The sequence below is a fragment of the Parambassis ranga genome, chromosome 19 (assembly GCF_900634625.1).
Source record: "Parambassis ranga chromosome 19, fParRan2.1, whole genome shotgun sequence".
In the NCBI taxonomy this organism is placed as follows: Eukaryota; Metazoa; Chordata; class Actinopteri; family Ambassidae; genus Parambassis; species Parambassis ranga.
In genome coordinates this window covers 19543490-19568316 of record NC_041039.1, presented here as the reverse complement: position 1 = coordinate 19568316, position 24827 = coordinate 19543490, and the positions used below count along the sequence as shown (strand labels likewise).

The following is a 24827-nucleotide window of genomic DNA, read 5'->3' as shown; positions in this document are numbered from 1 at the left end:
ATAAGGCACACAATAATTTATATATAAGTTAAGTTCAATCATGAGAGACTCAGCGAACTGAATGAGAAAGATTTATTAAGTACAAAGTTTGAATGTGCATTGGCGTCCTAGACCCCGTCGTGAAGACCAGATCCGGAAAGGGGGGAAAACGCAAGAGGAGAGGCCGCTGGATCAGAAGATCCCCCCGGGGTCTAGACCTGGTGGTGGTGGAGAGCTGGAGGGCAGGAGATAGGAGGCCTTACTGGCGTGGATCTGGTGGTGCTTGGGGTGGAGGAGGGTTGCCGGGTTCGATCGGAAGACAGCTGGAGGAGAGAAGAAGACTTTTAAATTTCGTGCTAAGCTGTGATTGGTCAGGAGAGGGATGGAAAGCGACAGCTGATTGGTGAGGGAGGTGCTTTCTACTAAGCACCTGACTAAGAGAGCGAAAGAGAGGGGGAGCAGAGGAGTGAGGGATAGAAGGAGAAAGACTAGGTAGCGGATAGGGATAAATGGTGAATGATGGGAAACAGAGTCTTCCTGATTGAACTTACGCTAAGAGCTACATTTATGTATTTATCAACATCAACGCTTTGTTTCATGTACCTTAGCTTTTCACTAATGTTAAATCACAAGTCCTCCAACTAACATCCAGTAAAATGACAATATTGTCATATTTTGTTATCGCTGTTCTCAGATTGGCATAGAATGGAGGGGGAAATCAGTGTTTTACTGAAAAGTCCTTCTTAAAGTCCTTCTTCAGAAGCAGATAGCCCTTTAAAATGAGAACTGTTACATATTACTGCAGCTGAGTCATAATTGAAAAGAATCATTGTTAATAAAATCTAATTGAATTGCCTTATTGACTGCTAATACATTTTGCATCCCTGGTTGATCCATCCGGCTCGTGGTTGCAGACGTTATGTTGGAATGCTGAGGTCCTGCTCTCCTCTGTGACCGCTTTGTCTTTTAGCCTGTGCTCCATTGTTTTGTATGTATCCAGTTTGGTGTTTGGCTCAGTTTTCTAGTCATAGGATCACTTGAGACATCCCTCCTTGTGATTCACAACACTGTCCAGACAACTGCAGCGAGCCATTTAAACACCCACTGTCGTTGGTATCCATCTATCATTCTAACAGCAGCATAATGGATTTTTTCCTGTGTTCGTTTCTCCAGTAAAAACATCTTAAACTCTGCTTTCACTCGTCATGAATTCATTTCCTCTATGGCACCGCTAAACTCCTAAACTGTAAGCAGGTTAAACTGGGCTAACCAAACACTCACTACTCAGGAAGGACTCTAGATTAAAACCACCTGCCACCTCACAACGTGCAGGCAACACTCAGGTACTCTCACATGTACCCATGTAATTCTGTAGTCCCCACATTTAAGATTAAACATTGGGAAATATTGGTCTTAATATTGTTTTGGTCTGTGAGGAAAAACAAATTCTGTAATTTAATTTATTGAAATGATAATCTGTTTTTATGGTAATAAAAAAGAAAGTCTGCACTCAAGTTTCCCATGTTTTTCACATATTATTTCATAGCGTCACCACTGCTGGAGTGTTGGCTCCATTTGTTCCACATATTTGTGAGACACTGATGCGTATTTATGAGGTTTGCTTGATTTAGACTCTCCATAGGGTGCAGAAGCAGGATCACTTATTATGGTCCAAAGAAATATAAAGGGTATCTGCTATGTGCATGTTGATTAGAGTAACGTGCACCATATTTATAATGCAGTTTGTTATTGAATATCCTTCTGTGTGGGTTTTCCACAGTACAAGTTTGAACTAATTCAAGTGCAGCTATTCTACAGGGCTTAGGTCCTCAGCTCTGTTTGATTAGGGCAACACACAGGAGGTCCTCTGCCACGGTGTTTTCTTTACCTGGGCCCATAGCTCTTAAAAACACACAAACACTTGGGTTGTAAATGACCTGTTCATCACACAGTGACAGGAGAGGTGATTCTGGACTCTTGGTGGGCCAGGTGTGCAGATCAGGACAGCTGTGTCGTGCCAAGACCTGTTGGCATGGCGACGCAGGACCATGGAAAGTTCTGGAATCTGTCGCTGCTGGCAGGGCTGAGCTCCTGAGCGGGACTGGTGTTGGCTTTGCCTCCAGCTGTTTCTTTACAGACATGCTGAACGCCAGCAAGAGCCAGGGGCCAAGATCAGCCCAGTGAACCTGACCACACACAGGCCACTTACACACACACACACACACACACATACACAGACGGCCACAGTTATACAAGTTCACACAAACAAACACACATGCATTTTCTGCAATCAGTCTGTCGGAGCAAATGCAACACATTTTAAACATCTGTTTAAACCCCCATTTTAATGGCATGTGTGCCTTTTCAATGACATTTGTTTTTGTAAATATTCTTGGATGGCTATATATTTAATACTCTTGCTATCCTGTCTCCAAAGTAAAGTCAGTAAACAAGTCACACGTATTTTCTCATAATTGCTTATTTAAAATTCAAGCAACCATCGCTTGTCTACAACTCTAAATATACAGTACCTGTCATTTTACTTTCAGGTTTGCACAACTTTTTTGTTACTGATTGTATTTTTCTATGACTAAATACAGAAAATTTTTTTTTTTTTTTTTAAAGTAATCATACTTGCATGTTCCCACTGTTGCTAAGCACTATCAGTGGTGCTTAAAACCTTTGAGGAACCTTTTGAAGGTGGTGTCAGTGAATAATTGCTATGTTGAAATGGCCCCACCACAGAAAAATAAACTTGCCATCTTTTGTTTTCCTTGTGTGGTCGACGGTAATTCATTGAGTAAAGAGAAATGGGACTGAATTCTTTTCAGGGTCTTGTTTGCTAATTCATTACGTTCTCAGGAGCGGGAAAAGTGGCTGCGGAAATTAAAATTTATTGAAATCTATTTCAGTGGTGGTGATGTTCACTGTGTTTCTTGGAGATTCGATTCCTTTTATTTGAATACTCGCACAGTAAGTTTTGGTCAGTGAGAATGTGAAGTGCTTTTGTGGCTGTGCTCAGAGGAGGAATGTGTATAGCTTTCGTGGCGGTGGCATGCCGAAAAGGTTAATCGGCAATCTTTTATGTTTAAAATGAAAACACAGGAGCCCGTGTTCCTACAGGTAATTCACCACAACATGTTGCTGCAGCGTGTTCGATGCCAAATGATATAAAATAAGTACATTTGCCAGTAATAATACAAATTACTGATTTATTGACTTTCATCTCGAAGGACTCATCATCCTTCCAAACAGAAATCCTTACTGATGCCATCACTCCTCAAATCTCTGATTGGTCAACTCCAATATAGACAGAGCATCATCAATCTGTGGTCATGCCAGAGGGGAGAAAAACCCTTAATAGTTGCTGTCACGTGAGATGCACAACAAAATTTTACAGAAGTGTAAAACTGGGCTAAAGAAATCAACACATGAGGCATCCGCAGAAAGAAAGAGGAACTGTGGGATCACTGCTTAGTGCAACGTTTGGTCACCATCAAGGTGATTATCCTACAATAATTATTATGATGAACTAATTTCATAAGCCAACTTGCTTATTATTGTTGCTTTATGGCTGCCATCTCTTCGATATGCACCAAGCCACACATGTGACAGCAGGGAAAGGCACAGCCAATCACATGGCCATGTGTTATGGTCGGACCAGAGCCCATAATATAACCCAGTCAGAATCAGAATACCAAGGGCTTTGGGACAGGAGGATATCTTTTGGTAGGATGCAGCAAAAGAACAGAATTTAACCCTTCCCGCACCCAATGCGAAGCTGTGTTGTTGTTTTTTTTGAGGGGATAAAATTATTGGTGGGGACAATTTAGTAATTGCTGGACATGGGTGGGGACTCGTCCCCTCCGTCCATGCTAAAACTACACCGTTGGTCACTTACCATTGAATAAAATATCCAACAGTCTTGTTTTAGATGAGGCTGCTGCCAAGCAGTGTCATACAATGTCCAGCAAGGAGCGCCACACCAGTGAGCACACTGGAGGCAATGCAGGTAAAGTGCCTTGCCCAAGGACACACAACAAAGACTAGGGTGTGCTCTCACTGTAACCTTCCGGTTATTGGACAACCCTGCTCTTCCACTATGCCCCAAAAGTCTGGCAGCGGTGGGATTCGAACCCACGCCCCCGAAGAGACTGGAGCCTTAATCCAGCGCCTTGGACCGCTCGGCCACGCTACCTTTCCAAAAGTGGAATATGAGTTCATCACCAAGCTACACCATAGCATTTCTCAGCGCATTGGCTAACTTGGAACGCTGTAGTGTGTTACGTTGAATCTACCTGTAGTACTCCCAATGGTGTGTTGCATCCTTTCTGGATATATTGAAGGATACATCAAGTTCCATTTCCTGGGAACGTTACAAGCTCTGTCTATCATTCATCCATTTGATACTCTGCAGGGATCAAGCATGACCCAGCTGCCTGAAAAACTTCCTCTTCTCTGTCCCCTCTCACTGAGCAATGAGTGGGTGGATATGGTTAGCAGCAGTCATAACAAGCATTTTTCAAAACGAGCTTCATCTGATGACAAGCTCGGACATATTGAATGCCTGACAGTGTTCTCTGGTCCAAGTCTCTGATGCTGTCCAACAAGGACTTTTCTCTCCAATCGTATGGAGGGAGGAAATAAAAAAAAAAACAAATGTTCTTGGAAACCAATAAGACATTATCCAGGAAAGCAATGTTTTTAGCATCTCACACACAGCTGGACGTGCAGTTTCCTCAAGCTGCTGCAAAGATTTTCATTGAATTTGCTTCAAATCATTATGTTGTCACTTCAATTTGGGTCTCACATACAGTACGGCATTACTCTGTATGTCCTAATGCATATGGATACTACATTTATTACTTTACCAGAGCGTGTCCATCAGCTCTCGCCAGTAAACCCATTTCCATTCATTGTCTGCTACCTCTGTTCTTTCCGTATCCGTGTTGACTGCCAGCCTCCCACCCAACCAGCCATATGGTCTCATTTTTGACACCTGAGGCTGCCATCTTATAAGTCTGAAAAAGTAAGAGCTATAGAAAGGTGACAACAGTTTTCCTTCCTAGTTTACCTCCCTGCACCACACTGAGTCTGACAAGCTGCTGAAAAATAGGACCAGGTCACATTTCAGCCTCAAAAGAATGTGCAGGGGCTGTGAGTAACCCTGTGGTCTGGCTTGGCATGTTTGGTCTGGCTCCTCATAATATCATGTAGTGTGCCATTCAGGACCAGGGGCATGAACACCAAAGAGAAGTGTTGAGGGCGTTCCTACTTTGGACAAAAATCGATGCCAGAACCTAATAGTAGCACTGTAATCAGTCTTCCCCCTAATATTAGCACCATAGCTTTTTTCTCCAGGGTGGCGGTTGGTGTGCGTTGGCTCAGTGCGTCCTCTTTGACCTTAAATTCAGTCCTGCGGCTGTGTAAAGCACCTCCTGGCATCATCAGCAGTCAGCACATTAATAAAATACAGCATTAGCCTTGTATATGATGCGTTTACCTGAATGTAACACAGAAGATAATGATACCAGCGATTCCAAAAACATCCTCAGTTTGAGCATTAATCCTTGAACGGATTACAGAATTGATCCATTATGCTACTCCGCATGTCAGATACAGTATACTAACTTTTGTGCTGTGTTTTAGCCAGATGGTTTTATCATTCATCGCTGCTCAGGAAATCTCATGGAGTTGGTTTCGCTTTTATCAAAACCAGAAGCGCCTTAGGATGGTGGGCTAAAGCCGGCACCGAGAAACAAGCTCCAGTTACACAGAGAAGAAATAAATTGTGTGTCCCAAAAGGACTGGATATTATAACTTGGTTAATATACCTCAAATCATAGTTGATATTCAGTATCACCCCCACTGGTGACTGCTGCACCTCTGACACTGCAGGGTGGCTTTCTACTGTTGCACCTGTGCTGAATTTGCAGGAAAACTCATATCCTTGCCTTAGTAAGAGAAGAGCATGTCAATTAAACCAGAAGCCGATCTCTGGTCAATCAAGCCACCCAGTGTGTGCTCTCACTGTAAATTAAAATTAAAATTGATATCCCCAGCAAGGCCAATATTTTTTGTTCTGCCACTAAATGTCGGCGATTTATCATTCAAACATCCTAGGGTTTTGTGTAGGTACTTTTGGACCTCAGGTTCAGTGGGTTTGATGCTCAGCCAGAGACAATATCGAATCCGTGCCAAGAGTCCAAGCTGTGAACGCTTGTCTGAGAGTTACCGTAAATCCTTCTGCTCGCACCACTAAGAAGCTCAGAAAGCCGCAGCCCTGCTATTTGCCACCCCTGTGGTCCTTACAGGTAGCCACTGAGACTCCCAAAATTATGATCTCCATGTATAGGAGAGCAACGCAAGAACAGAGCTCAATGGATAAAGGCTTACCTGTTGCCCCTTATTTTCCTCAGTGGATAAGGACTGGGGCTGTCAGTATTCCTCTGTGTTGATTAATCTGGCACTTTATTGGATGTGATTCTGATGATTAATGGTGTATTATCCTGCCTCTCTGATAAAAACATTCATTTCTCAGATATTTCCTGATTGAAACTGATATTTCTGGTTGTTATTCTTCAGCACACTAAACCTGTGTGTTTTCTGCCTGATAAACATCTATGTCAAAACTCATGGCTTTGGTTCTTTCCATGATAATAGCTAATTCAATTAAAATAGGAAGTATTCTGTCTTTTTTATCTCAAACCTTTAATTCCTCAGAGCATTGAAGAGATTTATCAGAGTTAAACAGATATCTGATGGTCATGGTTTGTTAATGTAAAACATAGAAAGTTAAACATGATAATATTATTAAAGTAGCCTGTATTTTCAGATGGGATCTGAGGCAACACTGCCCCCACCAGGAGTTCCCAGCAGGATCCTGGACTCACACATCAAGGTCTGTCGCTGGCCCTCCGACCCCTGCCCAGGCCTCTGTGATGGGGAGGAGCCAGGACTAAGCGAGCCAGAGGAGACAACACACCATAGCTGTGTGCAACTGCACAGTGAGTCCTTTTGCTCGTTGCCATGCTGTAGCTGACCGCAGGATTGCACTGTTTACTTAAGAGCCGGTGCATAAGAGAAAGGCGGACCACCGGCAGTCACCACCCGCCAGGGCCCTGGGCAGGACCTAGGGGCTCATCTTTGTTGAAAATGGCGCTGGAACCTGCCACCTCCCACTGGGCTGGCCTATATTTAGCAACAAACTGAAAAACCTCTTCATTCTTAAAAAGCTGTTTAGGTTTCCATTGAGAAGGGGGTTCAGAGGAGGACGGGTGGTGATGCTGCACTGCTGTGGTCTGAGAGGTGCTTCTCTTTGCCCTGGACTCACCTGTATGAGATATTTATGGCTCAATATTCTAGGATGGAAGCAGTGCATGCTGGAGTGTAAATGTCAGAATGTTAATGTGAACTGAAACTTTTTCTGATTATTTGACTCACTTATTAACACGGAAGGTGACCAAAAAATGTTCAAACAGGTCTCATTCCAGATCGTAACATTTTGGAAAAAAGCAGTGAACTACAACGTGATTATACACTGTATATTTTTAAATTGTAGTTCTGTTTCTTGATTCAATGTTTTCTGCTGTTACGAAGATGTTTTATTAATGTTCATTTGCTGACTCAGACTTTTTCCTGTTTGCATGCTGCCCTCCTCTTCCCACTCCTCAACGTCTCATTGAACTCAGGAGGAGAGCAAATCCAAGACAGGACATGCGTATAACATGTTTTCATTTGCCCTCATATGTGCCTGAATAGTGAAACAATCCCTCTTTTCATGCCCACGGTTTCATTCAGTGGGTGGCGAGAGCACCACTATGATTGGGGATGAGGGAGCTGGGTGATTTTTTCCAAGGTGAGCACCTCATGGGAGATGACTGTTCGCTGCCATTAGTTTAAGTGCAGGAGTGTCAGTTAACCCGACCCTGGCACCGAGAATACTTAATACCAGATGGAGGGAGCTGTCCTTGAAGTCTTAACAAGCAGGCGCAGAGAAACAAGCCTTTATTCAGTGTAAGCGAATGTAGAAAAAACTGATAACTAAGCAAGGTTACCACAAAGTGTATGTTAAATCCCACATAGGAAAGGGAGGGATAAAGGAGATTGAAGGGGGTGGGGAAGGGCAGGAGTCCAAAGTGGATAAAAACACAGTTTAGATGTTGCTGACGGTAATTTTTTATTGCGTTCAAAATACGCAGGAATATAAAACAAAGCAGTGGTTGTCACGCTAAAGGGTCCAGCTGCTTAAGAGGTGTCAAATTATTGTACCTCAGCTGGATACATCGGTGTTGGACGCCAGGGGGTGAGACAAGAGCCAAACCCAGCAGACTTTGGCATATTTGTCCTTTACCGCTGGCACGGATGAGCCACGCTGTGAGGCTTCAGAACATCGATAGGCCCCCGGTGTTTTACTACCCAAAACTATGAGCTGCTACAAGAGCCGAACCATCAGGACTACCTCCCGAAAGTACTGTAAACACAACGACAAGTGCTTTTTTTTTTCTCCACATGTTGCACCTCCTGCTCTGTAGCTGTTATGATGTAGGGCCAGCAAAGGAGACACACTGAGGGCTAAAGGTTTGCATTTTCAAGATTGAAAAGATAAGAACGTATCAGCTGCAGTACCAGGTTTGTCTTGGCTGCAGCAGATGCAGAGCTGAAAGCTATTACTTAAAATAACGTGACACCAGAAAGCCCCAAATTCACCCGGCAAGGAAATTACAAGCACAGTAATGTCAGTCCATGGAAGCACCTCACACAAAGGTCCCCAAAGAGGTCTCTTGTTGTCAGCCTTGATAAAATCCACTCCCTTTTTTTGGTACTTAATTGAAAATTGAGCTTGAGTCTTGCCAACGATTGCAATAAAATGCTGAATACACTGAGCTGTTGGCATGTTCCTTGATCTGGCACTTGCACCTATGAGTGCTGCTGAGCCTCTGTTGATTGTCTACTTCTCATTCATTAGGTGCGCTTATTGCTGACACTCCCAAATGGTGACTCCTCTCTTGAGTGAGGGGCGTGTGAGCTCAGAGCCCAGGCATCTGCAAAAGAGAGGAAACAGTTGAGGGGCATGGCGGTGTCACAACCGACACATCACAGGAGTCTTTTGAGAAGTCTTTGGCGCTTCCCATACTGGTCCGGTACCAGTGTTCAGCCATGCGGACAGAAAAACTAAGCAGAGGCAGGTCTGTTGAGCACCTCAGCCAAGTTAAGCACGGAAATATTTCTTTCCTGTTAACTCAAGAGTCTGGCAGTCACCTGTGTAAGGTTGCCCTCACTTTTTAGTCGTAAGCCATCGGCCATTCGGTTCAGCCATGTCCGGCACGTAAAAAAACAACGGCTACCATGCGCTGAACCATGAACAAAGTCATTTGTAAAATCTGACAAATGGATGTAGCATTTTGATATTCTAACTAAATGGTATTTTCTTCAGTGTAAAAACTACTTAACTGTTTTTTTAGGCTACAATAAATCTGTTCGTTGTTAAAAAAGTTCGAATTGCAACATGGTGGATACATTTCAGTTCGGGCAAGGTTGGTGATTGTGTTTGGAAGTAACTTGCACATCCTGTCCTTTACATTGCATTAGCTGAATTTTTGCCCTGAATTTGGGGCAGCAAAAAGAAGCTGTAAATGCAACATTTCCTCATCAATTTAAACTGCGAACCCTAATAAAGGCTAATATTCCTAATCTAAGATAGGGTTCAATAGGGTAAGAACATTCTTCACCTTAGAATATTATGTTTTACATGGGTTTGTGTTATGTAGGCATAGTAAGTGTGTCATCTAGTAAGATACTGACCTTCTGCTGATTAGAACCTGGCCAGCCCCACTATAATTCTTTTCCAGGTAAAGACTTCTGGTCTGGTCTTTGTCTTTCAAGCTGCATTGCAAGGGGTCAGTACCAATGAATCCAGAAACAAGCCCCCTCTGGATGTATCTGGATAGACATACAACTAATCAAAGAAACAAAGCATGTGATGTAAGCAAAGTGAGGTTTACAATTTTATTACTAAAGCACACTGCAACATATGCATTGTAGACCAGTGTGTGCATTTACTTTTTGCTAGCTATTATTAGCATGATTTAGCTTGCTCCATTATCCTGTAAAACAAGGATTCCCAAAAATGGATCAGCCTCCAACACTAATAGTGATAAGTGGCTTTGCAAGAGGCTTTTTTGGTCTCTAGGTTCACATAAACAACGATGGTTATGTTGTGAATTGAAGCTTCTTTGTGGTGCAGAGGACATGCATGGGTCATCATTCACAGCAGAGGCACTTCCAGTAGTTACTAAATTTGTGTCAATCCATTTATGTCAGTGCATTACCTATCAAGGAGATGGATGGTCCACAGTAAGTTTTCCGTTGAAGTATCCAGTGTGATGTGTCCCATGGGTGCCTCCGTGTGTGGACTTAACAGAAATTCTTCATCCACGACATGAAAGTTCACACACAGTAATGTTTGCTTTAAGTTCAGCGAGGACACGAGCAAGTGTGTCTCTGTGCTCAATGGCCAAATAAAACGGGAAAAGCCCAAATCATAATAGCAATGCAAATATATGGGGGAGTGCTTAGGATACATACAGGCATGTGGCCAAATGGGCATCAACAAGGGCCAGAGAGGCAGTCTCATTTTTCCTTCTGACAGAAATGTCTACAACTAAGTGTGTGTCTTTTAAGTAGAGTTTGGATTGTCAACAGATGAAAATATACTGTGTGAGCACGGCTAGATGGCTGTTCGTAGGCCAGGACACACAAATCTCAACTCCGGTTAATACACTGCTGCTGCTACCCGCATCCTACCCTCCTTTTTGTACAGGAAACTGCCCAGGACTTGATCTTAATTAGTTTGGCAGTGAGTAATAACATCCTTGGAGGATTAGAGATTGTTGTGATAGATTAGTGCAGGAAAACTGACCTTTACGGCTGTGTGTGGTACGTGAAAATACTCCGATCATGTGATTCTATAGACTTTTATATTAGAGACTGTTATTATCCAAACAACAACAGGAGACGTGAGTCTGTCAGGTGAAAGCTCTGCTGTTTACTGCTGCGTTAATTAATTTCGCAAGTACTGCGTGTGCTTTTTTTGTGTCAGTGGAATTGGATCAGACATTACCTGGGTGGTAAAGTTTGGCTTTTCCTAAGGTACTTCTGTGGTTGGCTCAATTGGGATTTAAAACTACTTAAAATCCAAGATAAACTGCACGGAGGAGTCTGTGTTGAACATTCTTCTAAATGATCAGAAATCCTCTTTTAGAACATGAATGTTGGAGCTTGTGTTCATCTGAGATGTACTCTCTGTTCCAAACACAACATAACATTTAATAATTCAGTCGCCAATTCGACTTTTAGAACTGCACTGCTTTTTGTCCTGCTCTAGCCCCCTGGTTTCATTTGTTCGCCAGATTTATTTAGCAATCATCTGTCATGAAATGTCATCAAATATCTCGGTCGACGTCGGGCAGAGCGGCTCCATTTTAAATGAACTCATTCTGAAAATGTGAATGTTGACGATTAAAGAGTCGTCTTTGATCATTTTTCAGAGGCCATGACTGTTATGCTTAAAGAGGCACACACTGTGTTTCTTGGCCTAAGCCTTATTTTCTGTATAAATTACATACAAAGAAAGCTTAAGAGGTGTTTCTCAAGGGCTCAACATTTTTTACGCTTACACTCCATTGGCAAATCCACTATGGAAAAGCTGAACTACACTTGAAGTGCTGTATTTTAGTGTGGTTTGGAGCTGAGGCAGGGATCAATTGCCTGGTTTCAGCAGCAGCATCCCAGAAACCCCAGAGAGGCAGGTCTGAAGGACAGGTGGGGAGCCACACAAGTGCCACCTCAAACCACTGAGTGTCCCGGAAGAGGTCAAACACTGCCGTGACTGTGAGAGAGTGTGGAGACCTGCAAGAAGCTTTCTTTTGAGTCATTATTTAAAAAAAATGAAGTCCAAATCGCTGCATACATTCTCTTTACACTTTAGAAACATTACATGTGTGCATGTGAGGGAGTGTGTGTGTGTTGACAGGGGAGCTGTAAAAGGGGCTTATTGACTAACATATAGTTGTTTTCAGTTTTCCAGCTGTCAATTATGATTAAAGCACTATTTGTGGTTTAAAATGAAAAGAAAAGAAAAGGAACCTGCAAAAATAAATGATATTTTTTATATATGCAGGTTCTTGTGTCTTCTAAAACACATTGGGTATTTTATAACTTTAATCTGATTGCTTGCTGGTTTGTAATAGCACAACTTCTACAAGCCAAACCCCCCATTTCATCAGAATGCTGTGGCTCAATGCTGCCCTCTTCTGTTTGATCAAAATAACTCAACGTGCAACCGAAACCACGTTATGTAACGTTAAATCCTCAAACAACGATGTAATATAAAGTATTTATAATTGCTAATCGGTTGTATTGAACGAGAATATGAATGGAATGCCGGCATAAACATGACTGAAACTGAAGTGTAAACACTAAAAAAAAGCAAACAATACCCATTATATCGCCACTAACATTAACCTCTCGTCGCGGCTTCGATACTGGGCTCAAACTCGCAGTCGTCTACTCAACGATATAAAAATCTTAATCGAGTCGTTGCTCGGAGTTAGTTTTATTTCGTCGGCGGGGTTTTTATGCAGCGCGGTTATCTAAACGCGCAGCCTGTGGTTTCTTTGTGGCAGCGGCCTGACTGTGTTCCATTCATAGCCAGCCAATCAGAGGCCAGCTTACTGCGCTCTGCCATCCAATAGCAAAGCTCCTCGTTGTTTGGCCCTGCTGCGACCGCGGACAGACAGAAGCAAGTGGACCGGTTTTGAAGCTAAGCTAATTCAATCAATTTACAGCTGCTTAAATCAGGTTTTTTCATTAGTTTCTTTTAACACGCAGGTCTGTATCTGTTTACAAAAAATCAACGCTATTCCCAGATATTTTTTCTTTGAGGCTAAGAAGCAAACGTGGGCATTTATTTTGATAAACCGCTTCTGTCTTCCTAGCTCGATTGGCAGAGTAGGCGCCACTTCTGTTTGACGCTGTACCGTCACGTTCCCGGTGTTGTTATTTGTAGCGTCTCAGCGAACCAGCTAATTTCCGTTAGCTTCGAGTAGCGAAGAGGGACATCTTTCATTGTTTAAAAAAAAGGGTTCAGCATGGCAGAATTCCTCGAAGACCCGTCGGTTCTCACGAAGGATAAGCTAAAGAATGAGCTTACGGCAAACAATGTACCACTTCCGAGCGGAGAACATAAGAAAGAAGTGTACGTGCAGCTGTATCTGAAGAACTTAACCATCCTGAACAACAAGAACAATCCACCTGCAGATACCTTCTCCAGCGATGAGGAGTTACCTGCTCCTGTGGTCTCCAACAAAAGTCGGTCTGGAAGAGTAAGTTTTCTTTTTCTTCCCTTTAGAAATCACATTAGACTCAGTGGGTCAGATTTAACTTTTTACTCCGTCATTTTCTCGCGATAATGGACGCATCTGTCTGCAGAAAGCGACCAAGAAGACGGATAAGCCGCGCACTGAAGAGGTGGAGGTGACAGATCTCACTGATGAAGATTTGAAACAGCAGCTGGCAAAGCATGGTGTGGACTCGGGACCTATTGTTGGTGAGATCCTGCGTGCCTGTCTTAGATTTACACTTAAAGAGGAAGAAATACTGATACGGAACAAGACAAGGTGCAGCTTTAATGCTGAGTCTAGTAAATATCAAGTACTTGGTGGACTGGTATTTCATTTTGAACATAAGTGGTGATGCTGTGTGAAGAGTACGTTGTAATTGTTCTGTTATTAAGAACAAGCTTTAAGTAATTACACAGTAATTATGAGTGGTTTATTTGAGCAAACCCTATTTTTTTTTACACCTGTTCATAGCATCTACTCGTAAAGTGTATGAGAAAAAGCTTCAGAAGATTTTGGACCAGCCTTCAGCTGAACCTGAAGCTCCCACAGAGGTCACAACTTTACCCAAGGCAGACAGCAACCAGAACGGCAACACAAATTCAGACCAGTACAGCGACAAAGAAGATGGTAAGTTTAATTTATGTCGTTTTATTCAACTGAAATTCTCTAAAATATTTGCATCAAACTTTTAAATGCCTATTATTGTGCTAATATACAGTCACGTTCCACTGTCGTCTTACTGTATGTTTTTCAGAGGAGATCGCTGCCTCTGAGCCAGAGCCAGTTCCTGTGGTAGAGAAGCCTGTGAGAAGCAGAGGGAAAGCCCCAGTCACTGTCAGAACCAGCAGCAGACGACAAACCAAGGTGAGACAAATGTCTTAGCTTTCTAATCTCGTTGATTGCAGTTCACTGTTTGTTTGTAACACGTTACACACAAACGTCTTTTATGTTGCGCTGACAGGTGGTGGAGGAGGTTATTACTGAAGGAACCCCTAAAAAGGCCAGTGAGAGCGTTGTCGAGGATATCCTCGCCAATGAAATAAGCACACCAACAGGAATTAGGTAACACTTGATCATTTGTCTTATGTTAATTATTTTTTCTTTTGACTGCAGGAATAGGCAGATTTTCTATCACATTAGATGAGACAGATCTGCATGCTGTGACAAATGAGCAGACTTTTTTTAAGCCTGTAAATATAAACTTTAATCTAAATGCTCACTTCATTGTGTCTCCATTTAGTGCAACCTGCAGGCGTCCAATCAGAGGGGCTGCTGGTCGGCCTGTAAAACCAAGTGAGTACTGGCTCGACGAGTCCCTTCTGGAGCACAGCGTCCACACTGAGAGCCGCTCCTATTCGGAGTCTTTTTCCCGAGCGGGCACAAGCGTCTCTTCAAGCAAAGCACCCGTTCGACGAGGCTTCCTGTCCATGTTGCTGAAGCTTCTACTCCTTGTTGTGGTGGGTGGGTCTCTCTACTATGTCTACCAGAACATGGATTCCGATCAGATTAATACCCTGAAAGGCCACCTGGACAGCGTGATTATCCCGCTCCAGGGTGTTGTGGATATGGCAGCCAACTATCTGGGCATCAGCAGCAGTGCTACAGAGAGCACCGGCAATTAAAGACCCTCAGCAGTCCCTCACCATGCCTACACCACCTCCCTGCCGGCTGCCATAGGACACAACAACCCAAACAGCAAACTTGGCTCATGTCTTCTCTGTTCCTTGGAAAAAAAAAAAGAGCACAGATTTAATTGAACGCTTTCTCTGCAGGCTCCAGTTTTCATCCCACCACAAGAGGGAGGTATATTCAAAGAGTAGCTTCTGAATAACTTTGTGGCAGTCAGAAGAGACTAATTTTAATGTTGATTTTAATCTGTGAACTGTTTGTGTCTTTGTGTGTATTTAACCCTTAAATGTAGACATGAGTGCAGAACCGATAGGCCAGTTTATCCATGCATGGTTGTAGTTTTTTGAAGGTCATACTGTAGTTTTTAACCCAATGCTTTGAGCCAGGTGTTTTTCTGATGGTGAAGTGCCTGGACACTGTTAGCACTTAGTGCCCTCCCATTTTTTTTTTGTTTGAGCACCAAGCAGTGCTTGTAGTAATATCAGGATGTCTACACGTGTTTCTGTATAATTTCCAAATTTTGCTCTGTAGCTATACAGATAGAGTGATTCATTATTTCTATGGTGCTCAGGTTGATTCAGCTCAAACTCTTCAGTGTGGTCTGTGCTGGGAGGAGACACGTGGTGTAATCAGGTCACGTCGCTGCATGAGGAAAAATTGGTCCACCTTCATCATGAAGTTTTTTTTTTTTTTCCTAGCAGCTGATCACTGCTTAATTATGCTCACATGCAGACAGAAACCATGATCATGGATTAAGGTAGAAAATTTGTATCAATATTCAATTTCAAGAAAAAAAAATCTTGAATAATAAAGTTTTTAGTATTGATTATCTACAGTTTGACAAATGCTGCTTGGGGAAACTAAAATTTCGATCATAGATGATTAATATTCCATCACTGTCATTATGCCTATTTGAGTTTACATGCAGTGGGTTTTAGTGCTCTGTTGTGCTTTTTGTTCTGTTTTTATAAGATTTTAGATCCTTCAGTCCTTTATATGGGACTGGCTAATGCAGTGCACCCACATAGCCCACCTCACTGACTGCATGTGGTCAGACATGAAAGGAGACACAGGCGTAAGTAAATCCTTATGGGACAGTTGACCCATTTGTTCTCACCAGAACTGCCCTTTGGCCTGGGAGAAATTACCACTAGTATAGACACTGTAGATCACTCTGAATGGGGTTGTTTATCCGCTTGGTAGCAAGGAAACATTCACTGAGAGGTGATGTCTGGGTGAGGAAATTTCTGGGGGGGGGGGTTTGTTTCTATTTTGATATTTTTCTAAAGTGGCGTGTTCAATTTTTTATAGCACATTTTTGAAGCAATATGTAATTCATGCAAGTAATACTGTATCGTAATCTGAACCTTTTTGACTTAACGCAAGCAATTCATTATCAGGCAGCTCTCCCACAATGGACAGAAATGACAGGGGTTATGTGGGTAAGGATTTTTAATCTATTTATGATCATGTAGGCAGTGTATCATACAATAAACTTTGTTGTTACCATTTTCTGTTGGTGAATTTAATTTGTAAAACACATCTATTAATCATTATCTGATCGTAGTGGGTCATAGTATTAGGGAAATACGACATTAGATGAATATCACTTCATTTCACCATGCCATTGTTTATATAGCAAATGTCAATGCTAAAAATGCCAAGAGGGAAAGATGGAAGCTTTGAAGCAGCTGAGTGAAGGAGTGACAGGATGGAGGATCAACAGCTGGTGGAGCAGGTATCGAAATATCTCTCTTTCTACAGATATACAGACACTCACATTTAGATGATAGAAAGAGTGTAAACATACTCTCAGCAGCTCTGTTAAATCACGTGTGACTGATCACTGGTATTTTTTTTTAAGTTGCAGTGTTTCCATCTAACCACTAGGGGGAAGGATTTACCCTCAGAAGAATGAGGTGCAGTTACATGGAGTAAAAACACCAGTGTGGCGCAGCAGGTACTGCAGAGGAATAGAAGGGTAAGCTCTCACAGATTTACACACTGACACACATTTAAGCCAATATAGGAAATGTAAACACAGGAACAGTCTGCCTCTGCTGCACAGAGAGCCATATACTCTATGGATAAAAAAATCCATTCACGTCCTAAGCTGTGGTGTTTTCTAGTTCCCATCAAAGTCTTGTAAAGGGTGATGAGGTCAGGACAGGCTGGTTCTTCCACACCAAACCTGAGAAGATCATTGCTTTGTACTTGTATGCCGTATTAAAACAGGAAGCTGACAAACACACAAAGTATCATCTAAATTCTCTTTATATGTTCCAACAATTACTAAATGAGTGGAGGTTTGCGATTGTCAGTCTAGAAACATTTCCACAGTTTGTCCATAATGTCAGAATATATTGATTGTGGACAAACAATAAATAACCATCAGCTGCAGATATAGCAGACAGAAGGACAAGGTGACCCATGGACAATAGAACCCAACTATGCAGATAACATACCTTAACATCTAAGTTCAGTGGATCAATGCACAAACGGGCTATACAGGACTTTAACCACTGAACCCTCAGCTATCCACTGCATGGTTTACCAGGGATTACACTGTATGGATAAAAATCCAGCCGTGGCTACTGGTGTTAATTCCTGTCGCATTGTCTCAGAGTAACTGAGTCTCCTACTGCACACTGAGCTCAGCTGTATCACTTTACATTACTGTGAGACAGACACACAAATTGTCATGTGCTGAGGAAATCTGGTCAGAATAGATAGCAGAGGGTGTGTTAGATCACTCTCAGTGAGCGTCCAGTGAGCACAGCTGCACCTGCTGGTGGTCAGACAGGGTCCAGACAGGGTCCAATCAGGGTGCTGATGACAGCACTTTTGGGGATAACTTTTTTTTGTTAATCCTATACTGCAGCACTTAGGATAAAACCTACAAAGAAGAATGTACTTTTTATTTTTTTACCAAGGGCCTAAAATGTTTATATACTGAGTACTGATTTGATGCCAAAGCAAAAAAGAACATAAAGTGCAACAACAGTTATGTAAAATAAGAGACAACAACACTGTGAATAGTACAGTGGAAAGTTACTGATGTTTTCTGCAATTTTTAGGAATGTGGTGTCAAGTCAGTAATCGGGTATAATAATACTCCCAGATGAAGCAAATGCTATAAATTGCTGCTGATATTGAATATTTTAGGAATGTGGTGTCAAGTCAGTAATCGGGTATAATAATACTCCCAGATGAAGCAAATGCTATAAATTGCTGCTGATATTGAATATTTGCAAAGCGTCGATTGCTAACATATGCACATATTTCCCCTCTTGTGGGCATAATGCAGAAATAATACCATCTATCCATCCATTCTCTTAACCTACTTTATCCTCTACCGGATCATGGGGCGGTTGGAGCCTATCCTAGCTGTCAACGAGTGAGAGGTGGACACTGGACTGGTGGTTGCCACTCAGTGCTTTTTAAAACATAATAGACCCAATAAAAAGGTTATGCCAGCTTCTATTGTTTTGGATGAGTGCTTCTCCTTTAAGCTGTAGACACAGTGCTCACTGGGGTGGATGCCTGTGTTTAATTCTAAAGCATTTGCTGATGGAGACAGATGACGTCCTGATATCTGTCATTCATCCCTGCCAGCCAGTGAATGAAGTGTATATGTGTGCACAGTTATTATTAGATGGAAGTCATGTTTTTTAGATTACATTAATAAACACTAAAACTATTAAAACATTTGATTTTAATGAACCTTGTAAACATTTGGCTTTTAAAACGACTGATTGGTCTTATTCCACCAGGGCTCAGAGAGGAAACAGGTTCTGAGTGCCTGGCGTCTGCAGAGAGGAGAGCTCAGCTGTCCGTGAGGTGAGGGACGTGTGAGGTATGGGTTGTGCAATCACATGAAACAAATGGGTCACGGGTTGAGGGCAAATCAAAAAGGGATCGTGCATTATGATGTAGCTATTGTCAGGTGGACAGGGGTCTATTTTAGCAAGCCATTCACATGATACCTTGAATACACAGATCTTTAGCTATTAACCATAAAGTGCTTTCCTTTTACGTGGCCCATCACCGCTCCGTCTGATCTCCTCTCCCCTTCAAGGTAAGTTTGAAACCAAAGTTGAAAATTGAAACCGATCAGTTTTATTATGAATGTGGCACCTTTACTCCTGCAGGGATCCAAGTACATTTACAGTCCAGCTTTATATGTAGGGAGCAGCGAAGACTGCATGCGCTCCTGACACAGATACTGCACCTGGTATTTATGTGAGGGAATCTCTGCTATGTCGTTACTTTTGTTAAGGTCTTAAAGTAATTTAACGTCCGTGCCTGCTGTGACTTCCACGACACCTCAAGCTTCTTGATGATATCTTGATCTTAAGAGAGGAAATGTAACCTGACGCTTTACCCGCCTTAGTATGAATTACTGGCACTCCTTACAGCATGCTTGACCCTTTTAGTGTCCTGAAAGGTGATGTGATGGCTGCTGCGATAAGTGATGATGGTATGCTTGTTTACTCGTATTAAAACTGACAAGCTCCTGGGTGGAGAGGGCAATGCGGTTAAGCTTGTTTACCTTGTCTTTCACCCCTTTCTGACTGGTTTAGTTTAAAGCAAATCATTGTACAAATCATCCCTGACATGCTTTTATTTGCTGACATGTTCGTATTTTTTAGTGATGCATAAATCATTTGTTTATCAATTGTTTTCTCATGTTCATTGTAACCAGCTAACCGGGAATGTGTTGTGTATGTTGGTGACACATTAAGTAGCCCGTGAGACAGAAAACAAACAACATGAAACATAATCCAGAATGAGAACTGTGTTTTTTATGTGCTCTTTCATCCCTCGTGGATTTGGTGCCGTCCCGTCCTTGCTGCCAAACCTTTGTGCAGCGTTGCTTTCTCTGGCATTATCAAGGCCACAGCAGCTGATGGGACACACCAAAGCACGGGGGCAATGTGGCCAAATATAGCTGTGGCACAGGCTTCACGTAAAAACTAAAATACACCTGTCCTCCACTGCCCCCCCCCCCCCCCATCACATTACCAAGTTATCATTAAAGTCTGAGGATAATTTTCCTTATAAGTATCAAAAGTACACAGTTTGTGGTCAAATATATGACTAATTAAGATTTCTTTTCATTCCAAAGTCAGCTGCAGCCATGTCTGAGGGGTGAGTATCAGTGGTTCTTAAAAGGACCCACAATTCCTGACATATTAAAATTTTTCACATGCGTATGTATGTTTATTTTCTTCCATGTCATGTGATGATGAAGACCGGTGAGTCAATTATCAACGAAGTGTCTAAATGTTCACATTATTTTGGCCACATCTACAGTTACAGCTTATTTTTTAATATGTAAACGTTGCTCTTTGTTACAGAGAAAGACAAAATATTCAGCCACACGCCGCCTTCTTTTAAAAGTAGGTCTATGCACTGTGAATTGTGTCTACTGTGATTGGACAGTGTCTTGGGATTCATTCAGGCCTTATTGTCTTTTAGTCTAAACTGCTGAAGAAGGCGGCTTCCATGCTGGTGGCTGAAAGTGCAGAGAAAAAACTGGAGAAAGAGCGGGCTGTGAGCGAGTGCTCCCCCCCACTCAAGCTGTCAGGTCTGTCCATGCAGGAGCTTCAGGTACTGCCGCTGTGCTAATTCACTAATTAGTTATTTTTTTACATCACTTTGACTGCTCTCTTTTTACTCCTTTTCACAGGATCTGTGCAGAGAGTTATATAATAAGATAGATGTAGCAGATGAAGCACGTTATGACATGGAGGTTAAAGTAGCCAAAAATGAGAAGGAGGTACAGAAAATGTGTCATATGTTAACTTAATGTATTCACTAGCTGTTGTAGTTCTTCCTAAACGGTGATGTTTGCTGCACAGATCCAGGCGCTGAGTCAGAAAATCATTGAGCTGAAGGGTATCAAGAGGCCCAGTCTGAAGAGGGTGAAGAAAACGACAGACGATATGCTGGGCGCATGCACCGACACCTCTAAACTCATGAAGGCCGATTTCAAGGCCAACCTCAAGACAGTGAAGAAAGACGAGGAGAAGGTAAACGTGATGTGAAAATACTCTAAAAATACAAAATGACATGAAAACAATCGTAACCAACTGTTTGCATGTTTATGTTCAAACCCACAGAGAGAGGAAGTGACAGACTGGCGTAAGAACGTGGAGGCCATGTCTGGCATGGAGGGCCGGAAGAAGCTGTTCAATGCCGGACAATAAGAAGGTGCTGGTAGTATTAAGGGTTAATGACCTTAAGAAAAGGTCGTCTTCCTGAAGTAAACCCTCAATTTGTAATGTTTATGTCCATTGTTTTAAAAAATAAATCCCTTTATGTCAGAATTAGAGTCAAAACTCAGGCGGGTTTCATGTCAGGATGAAATAGAACCTGCTGTAAAATACTCAAAACTAGAATAAATACTACTGTATGTCATAACTGCAGACGTATAGGCCGTGTTATATACTGTACTCTTTGCATACTGGAATTGTACTGAAGGAAGATTAAGTAAAACTTTCAAGGTGCAGTGTTTGCATGACACAGATGATGGCGCTCTCACTGTCTAAAACACGATTAAACCACTGTGACCATTTACTTGAACTTGAGTGTTTTTCTTGTCTTTTATATTAAAATGTATATGCAAAAAATATGCAATTAACAATCTCGACACATCAGATAAAATGGTCGATAATGTTAAATGTGTCGTTGAGTGTGCTGCAGTGGAGGAGGAGGAGGGCAGAAGTGTGGTGATGAACTGTCAGGAGAGGGCAGGCTATTTTAGTTGGCCACTCACAGAAGACAAAAGGAGACGTTAAGTTTGACTTGAGTTTTCTTCTGGTCATTGACAAGAAGCCGGAGAGTGATCACATAAAGGGGCTTTTCTTCTCTGAGATAAATAAAAAAAGGTACGTGTTGGCGTGAAAGATATTTTTTACGGGCTGGCTTTTTCACCTGCTGCGTTGATGTAAAATTCATTTAAGTAGAAGCAAGCGTCGTGAGACATGCAGGCAAACTTACAGCTCATAAAATGTAATATTTATACAGAGATTGTTCGATGGGTACTCTGTCTGTGTAAGCCTTTTATTAATGTCTAAAGTAAATCAGATGTAACTTTACTATACCAACATATAACTATGCACAGTCTGATCTACTGTGAGTACATTATGTTGTATATTATTTAAAAAAAGAAAACATATAGTATTTTGAATTGGGCTTTAAACTGGATTAGCTCCATTAGAGCTTAAATAGGGGCTATCATCCCAACCATCTGCAGCACTCAAGCATGCAGTGTTGCTAATTTAGAGGTTTAATGTTGGTATGTTACCATTCCAAGGTCTGAATGGCTCCAACTCTAAGTTGGAGCCAAGTTATGCAAGAGAACAAACTGCGTGTGCGGTGGGAGAAATTAAAGGCATAATTATGAATTATATGAATTTATCAATTATAATTATACGTAATGCTTCCTGTTTGATGACAAAAATATAAAACCTTCTTTTCCAGACTAAAAACAACCATGTCTGAAGCGTAAGTAATCAGTTTTTATATAATTATGCACATTTGCATGTCTAAAATCAGTAATTGACATTAATAGATTTTACTTTTCTTTTTCTACATTATAATGTCCACAGACCAGTAAGTTGTTTATATAATTATTATTATGTCACTGTATGTTTTCATGTTTAGTTTTGCTTATATGTTGTGACACATGTTTGTTTTTATTTGTAGAAAAAGTCAAAGATCTCTGCATCACGCAGACTAGCTCTTAAGGTAAACTCTTCCTTTGTTTGTAGTACAGCTGATTATAATTCAACGGCTTCTTTTCCTTCTCAAAGTGTTTGCAATCACGTCATTTCACTTTTTTTTTTTTCTTTTTCTTTTTTTTTACATAATTTAGACCAAGCTGCTGAAAATGGCAGCTGTGATGCTGGAGAAGGAGAAGGAGGAAAAGAAGTTGGAGAAAGAAGCTTCTCTGAAGGAGAGGGTCCCTCCGCTTCAGCTGTCTGGTTTGTCCATACAGGACCTGCAAGTATGTGAAATAACACGGTCCACGATGCTCCATAAATAAACATCCTCCTAGTGCATATAGCTGCCATGTACGCAGCGTGGTAATGGCCAACAGGTGCGGTAGAGGCTAGCTTCCATCCAGCACTACACACAAATTTAACATGTTGGTTTATTATTAGAAAAATAAAACGTTATGCAGCAGATATAAGTGGTTTTTATTCCCTCTCTGTCTGTAGGCTTTGTGCAAAGAACTACATCATAAGATCGATGTGGTAGATGAAGAGCGATATGACATTGATTCCAAGGTGGTCAAAAACAACAAAGAGGTATTCATTCATATTAAATGATTCATACGAGGTTTTGATGGTCTATATATGATTATTAATTGGCTGAATAGTAACATTCGTTATTGTTTCCTGCAGATTGAAAATCTGTCTCTGAAGATCATCGAGCTGAAGGGCAAGATGAAGCGACCCGCCCTGAAGAGGGTGAAGATCTCAGCCGACGCCATGTTGGGTGCTCTGCTGGGCGCTAAGGTCAAAGAGTCTGTGGACTTCAAGGCCAACCTGAAGACTGTGAAGAAGGAGGAGGAGAAGGTACCGTAACTATGACAGCAGATGGACTTCATCGTCAGATCGTGCTGTATTGCATGTGTTTCAGGGTTTAATATATTCTATCACTAAGAATGTTTTTTTTCTTCTTTCTACAAACAGAAAGAGGAAGTGACAGACTGGCGTAAGAACGTGGAGGCCATGTCTGGGATGGAGGGCAGGAAGAAGCTGTTCAATGCTGGGCAGTAGTTTTATCTGTCGCTCCGAGCACTTTAAGTACAAATACTGTTGTACAGTGGATGAGTGTGTGTAGACTTAACATGCAGTGTGCAGAAGAAGATCTAGATCCAAAGGAATGAAATGGTGTATGTTTCTCTGTATGGAGGTTTCATGTCAGAACTATGTTTCAACGTAGAACAAACAAAATGTGTTTTCTGGGAGTTTTCTGGGTAAGACCACGATAATACAGAAATATAACAAACTAAAAACGGCTCCTTCATTTTTACCTTCCAGCTCTCAGACATGAATCCTTTCCTGCTCCTGGTTTTATTTATTGTAATTATAGGCATTGCAAGTTATTAAAACGTCAATGTGATTAATGCTACTACTACTGTACCTGCTATTATACATCTAGATTCAATATTCACACCCTGTGTGGTCATCAGGACACCACCACTCCACAACCAATAACACAAACTTAACAGGTCATATTACATGAGTTAAAAAGATCATTCTATTTGTAGGACGTATTGCTAATGTCGTGACCTTCGGTTGCACACTACTTTTCATGATGCATTGTGGGATTGAGTGTACTATATAGGGACTAAAAAGTCTCACTACACATTTGGACAGCACTATGGCGCAGACACAGCACATGTCAGAAAATCAGGTGTTTTGGACTCAAAAGCAGGCTCAGATTTAATAGTTGTGAAAATCACTTCCATTAACTTAATACAGACCTAACTTAATAAGACATCTCGTGAGTCACAGTCCAGGCAAGGGATCGATACACAGTAAGGCAGTCAAACCAAGCAATAGTACAACAGAGAAAAAGCAGCTCTCTAGAGTCGGGAGGCAAACACATGATAGCGATCAACACTGGAAAAAATCTAAAAAGCAGTCAGAAGTCACTGGAAACTAGATTGCTGGAATACTCAGAACTAACACACAAGACAATCTGGCAAAGGAGCAAAGGGAGACACAGCCAGTAAATACACAAGGGCAGGGAAGACAATCAGACACAAGTGAAAAACATTAGGGCGGGCCAGCTGAT

The 24827-nt window shown here is 41.8% G+C and overlaps 3 protein-coding genes and 1 non-coding gene across 4 annotated transcripts; 3 read left to right on the top strand and 1 right to left on the bottom strand.

The window, feature by feature from the left end:
* Window positions 1–4095: 4095 nt before the first annotated feature.
* On the bottom strand, window positions 4096–4177 carry trnal-aag (transfer RNA leucine (anticodon AAG)). The gene has a single exon. It is a non-coding gene; the product is annotated as a tRNA-Leu (tRNA).
* Window positions 4178–12761: 8584 nt separating this feature from the next.
* Window positions 12762–16523, top strand: tmpob (thymopoietin b). Its single transcript, XM_028430572.1, has 6 exons — window positions 12762–13364; window positions 13471–13588; window positions 13854–14009; window positions 14137–14246; window positions 14344–14444; window positions 14623–16523. The coding sequence occupies exons 1-6, from the start codon at window positions 13131–13133 to the stop codon at window positions 15002–15004; spliced, it is 1101 nt and encodes a 366-aa protein (XP_028286373.1). The 5' UTR covers window positions 12762–13130; the 3' UTR covers window positions 15005–16523.
* A 354-nt stretch (window positions 16524–16877) lies between these two features.
* LOC114451749 (troponin I, slow skeletal muscle-like) lies at window positions 16878–21599 on the top strand. The gene is made up of 9 exons (XM_028430574.1): window positions 16878–16992; window positions 18785–19089; window positions 20140–20162; window positions 20266–20269; window positions 20372–20413; window positions 20493–20624; window positions 20704–20793; window positions 20876–21046; window positions 21137–21599. The coding sequence occupies exons 3-9, from the start codon at window positions 20152–20154 to the stop codon at window positions 21221–21223; spliced, it is 537 nt and encodes a 178-aa protein (XP_028286375.1). The 5' UTR covers window positions 16878–16992; window positions 18785–19089; window positions 20140–20151; the 3' UTR covers window positions 21224–21599.
* Window positions 21600–21765: 166 nt separating this feature from the next.
* LOC114451748 (troponin I, slow skeletal muscle-like) lies at window positions 21766–24042 on the top strand. The gene is made up of 8 exons (XM_028430573.1): window positions 21766–21904; window positions 22500–22523; window positions 22628–22631; window positions 22725–22766; window positions 22894–23025; window positions 23240–23329; window positions 23426–23599; window positions 23717–24042. Exons 2-8 carry the CDS (start codon window positions 22513–22515, stop codon window positions 23801–23803), a joined length of 540 nt encoding a protein of 179 aa, XP_028286374.1. The 5' UTR covers window positions 21766–21904; window positions 22500–22512; the 3' UTR covers window positions 23804–24042.
* The last annotated feature ends 785 nt before the right edge of the window (window positions 24043–24827 follow it).

Bases quoted from the DNA above. Each gene is read 5' to 3' on its own strand.
- tmpob (XM_028430572.1), top strand. From the start codon at position 13,131: ATGGCAGAATTCCTCGAAGACCCGTCGGTTCTCACGAAGGATAAGCTA. The intron at 13,365-13,470 runs GTAAGTTTTCTT...ATCTGTCTGCAG, and splicing joins ACAAAAGTCGGTCTGGAAGA to AAAGCGACCAAGAAGACGGA. The intron at 14,445-14,622 runs GTAACACTTGAT...GTCTCCATTTAG, and splicing joins AGCACACCAACAGGAATTAG to TGCAACCTGCAGGCGTCCAA.
- LOC114451749 (XM_028430574.1), top strand. The intron at 20,625-20,703 runs GTACTGCCGCTG...TCCTTTTCACAG, and splicing joins TGTCCATGCAGGAGCTTCAG to GATCTGTGCAGAGAGTTATA. The intron at 20,794-20,875 runs GTACAGAAAATG...TTTGCTGCACAG, and splicing joins TAGCCAAAAATGAGAAGGAG to ATCCAGGCGCTGAGTCAGAA.
- LOC114451748 (XM_028430573.1), top strand. The intron at 23,330-23,425 runs GTATTCATTCAT...TGTTTCCTGCAG, and splicing joins TGGTCAAAAACAACAAAGAG to ATTGAAAATCTGTCTCTGAA. The intron at 23,600-23,716 runs GTACCGTAACTA...TTCTACAAACAG, and splicing joins TGAAGAAGGAGGAGGAGAAG to AAAGAGGAAGTGACAGACTG.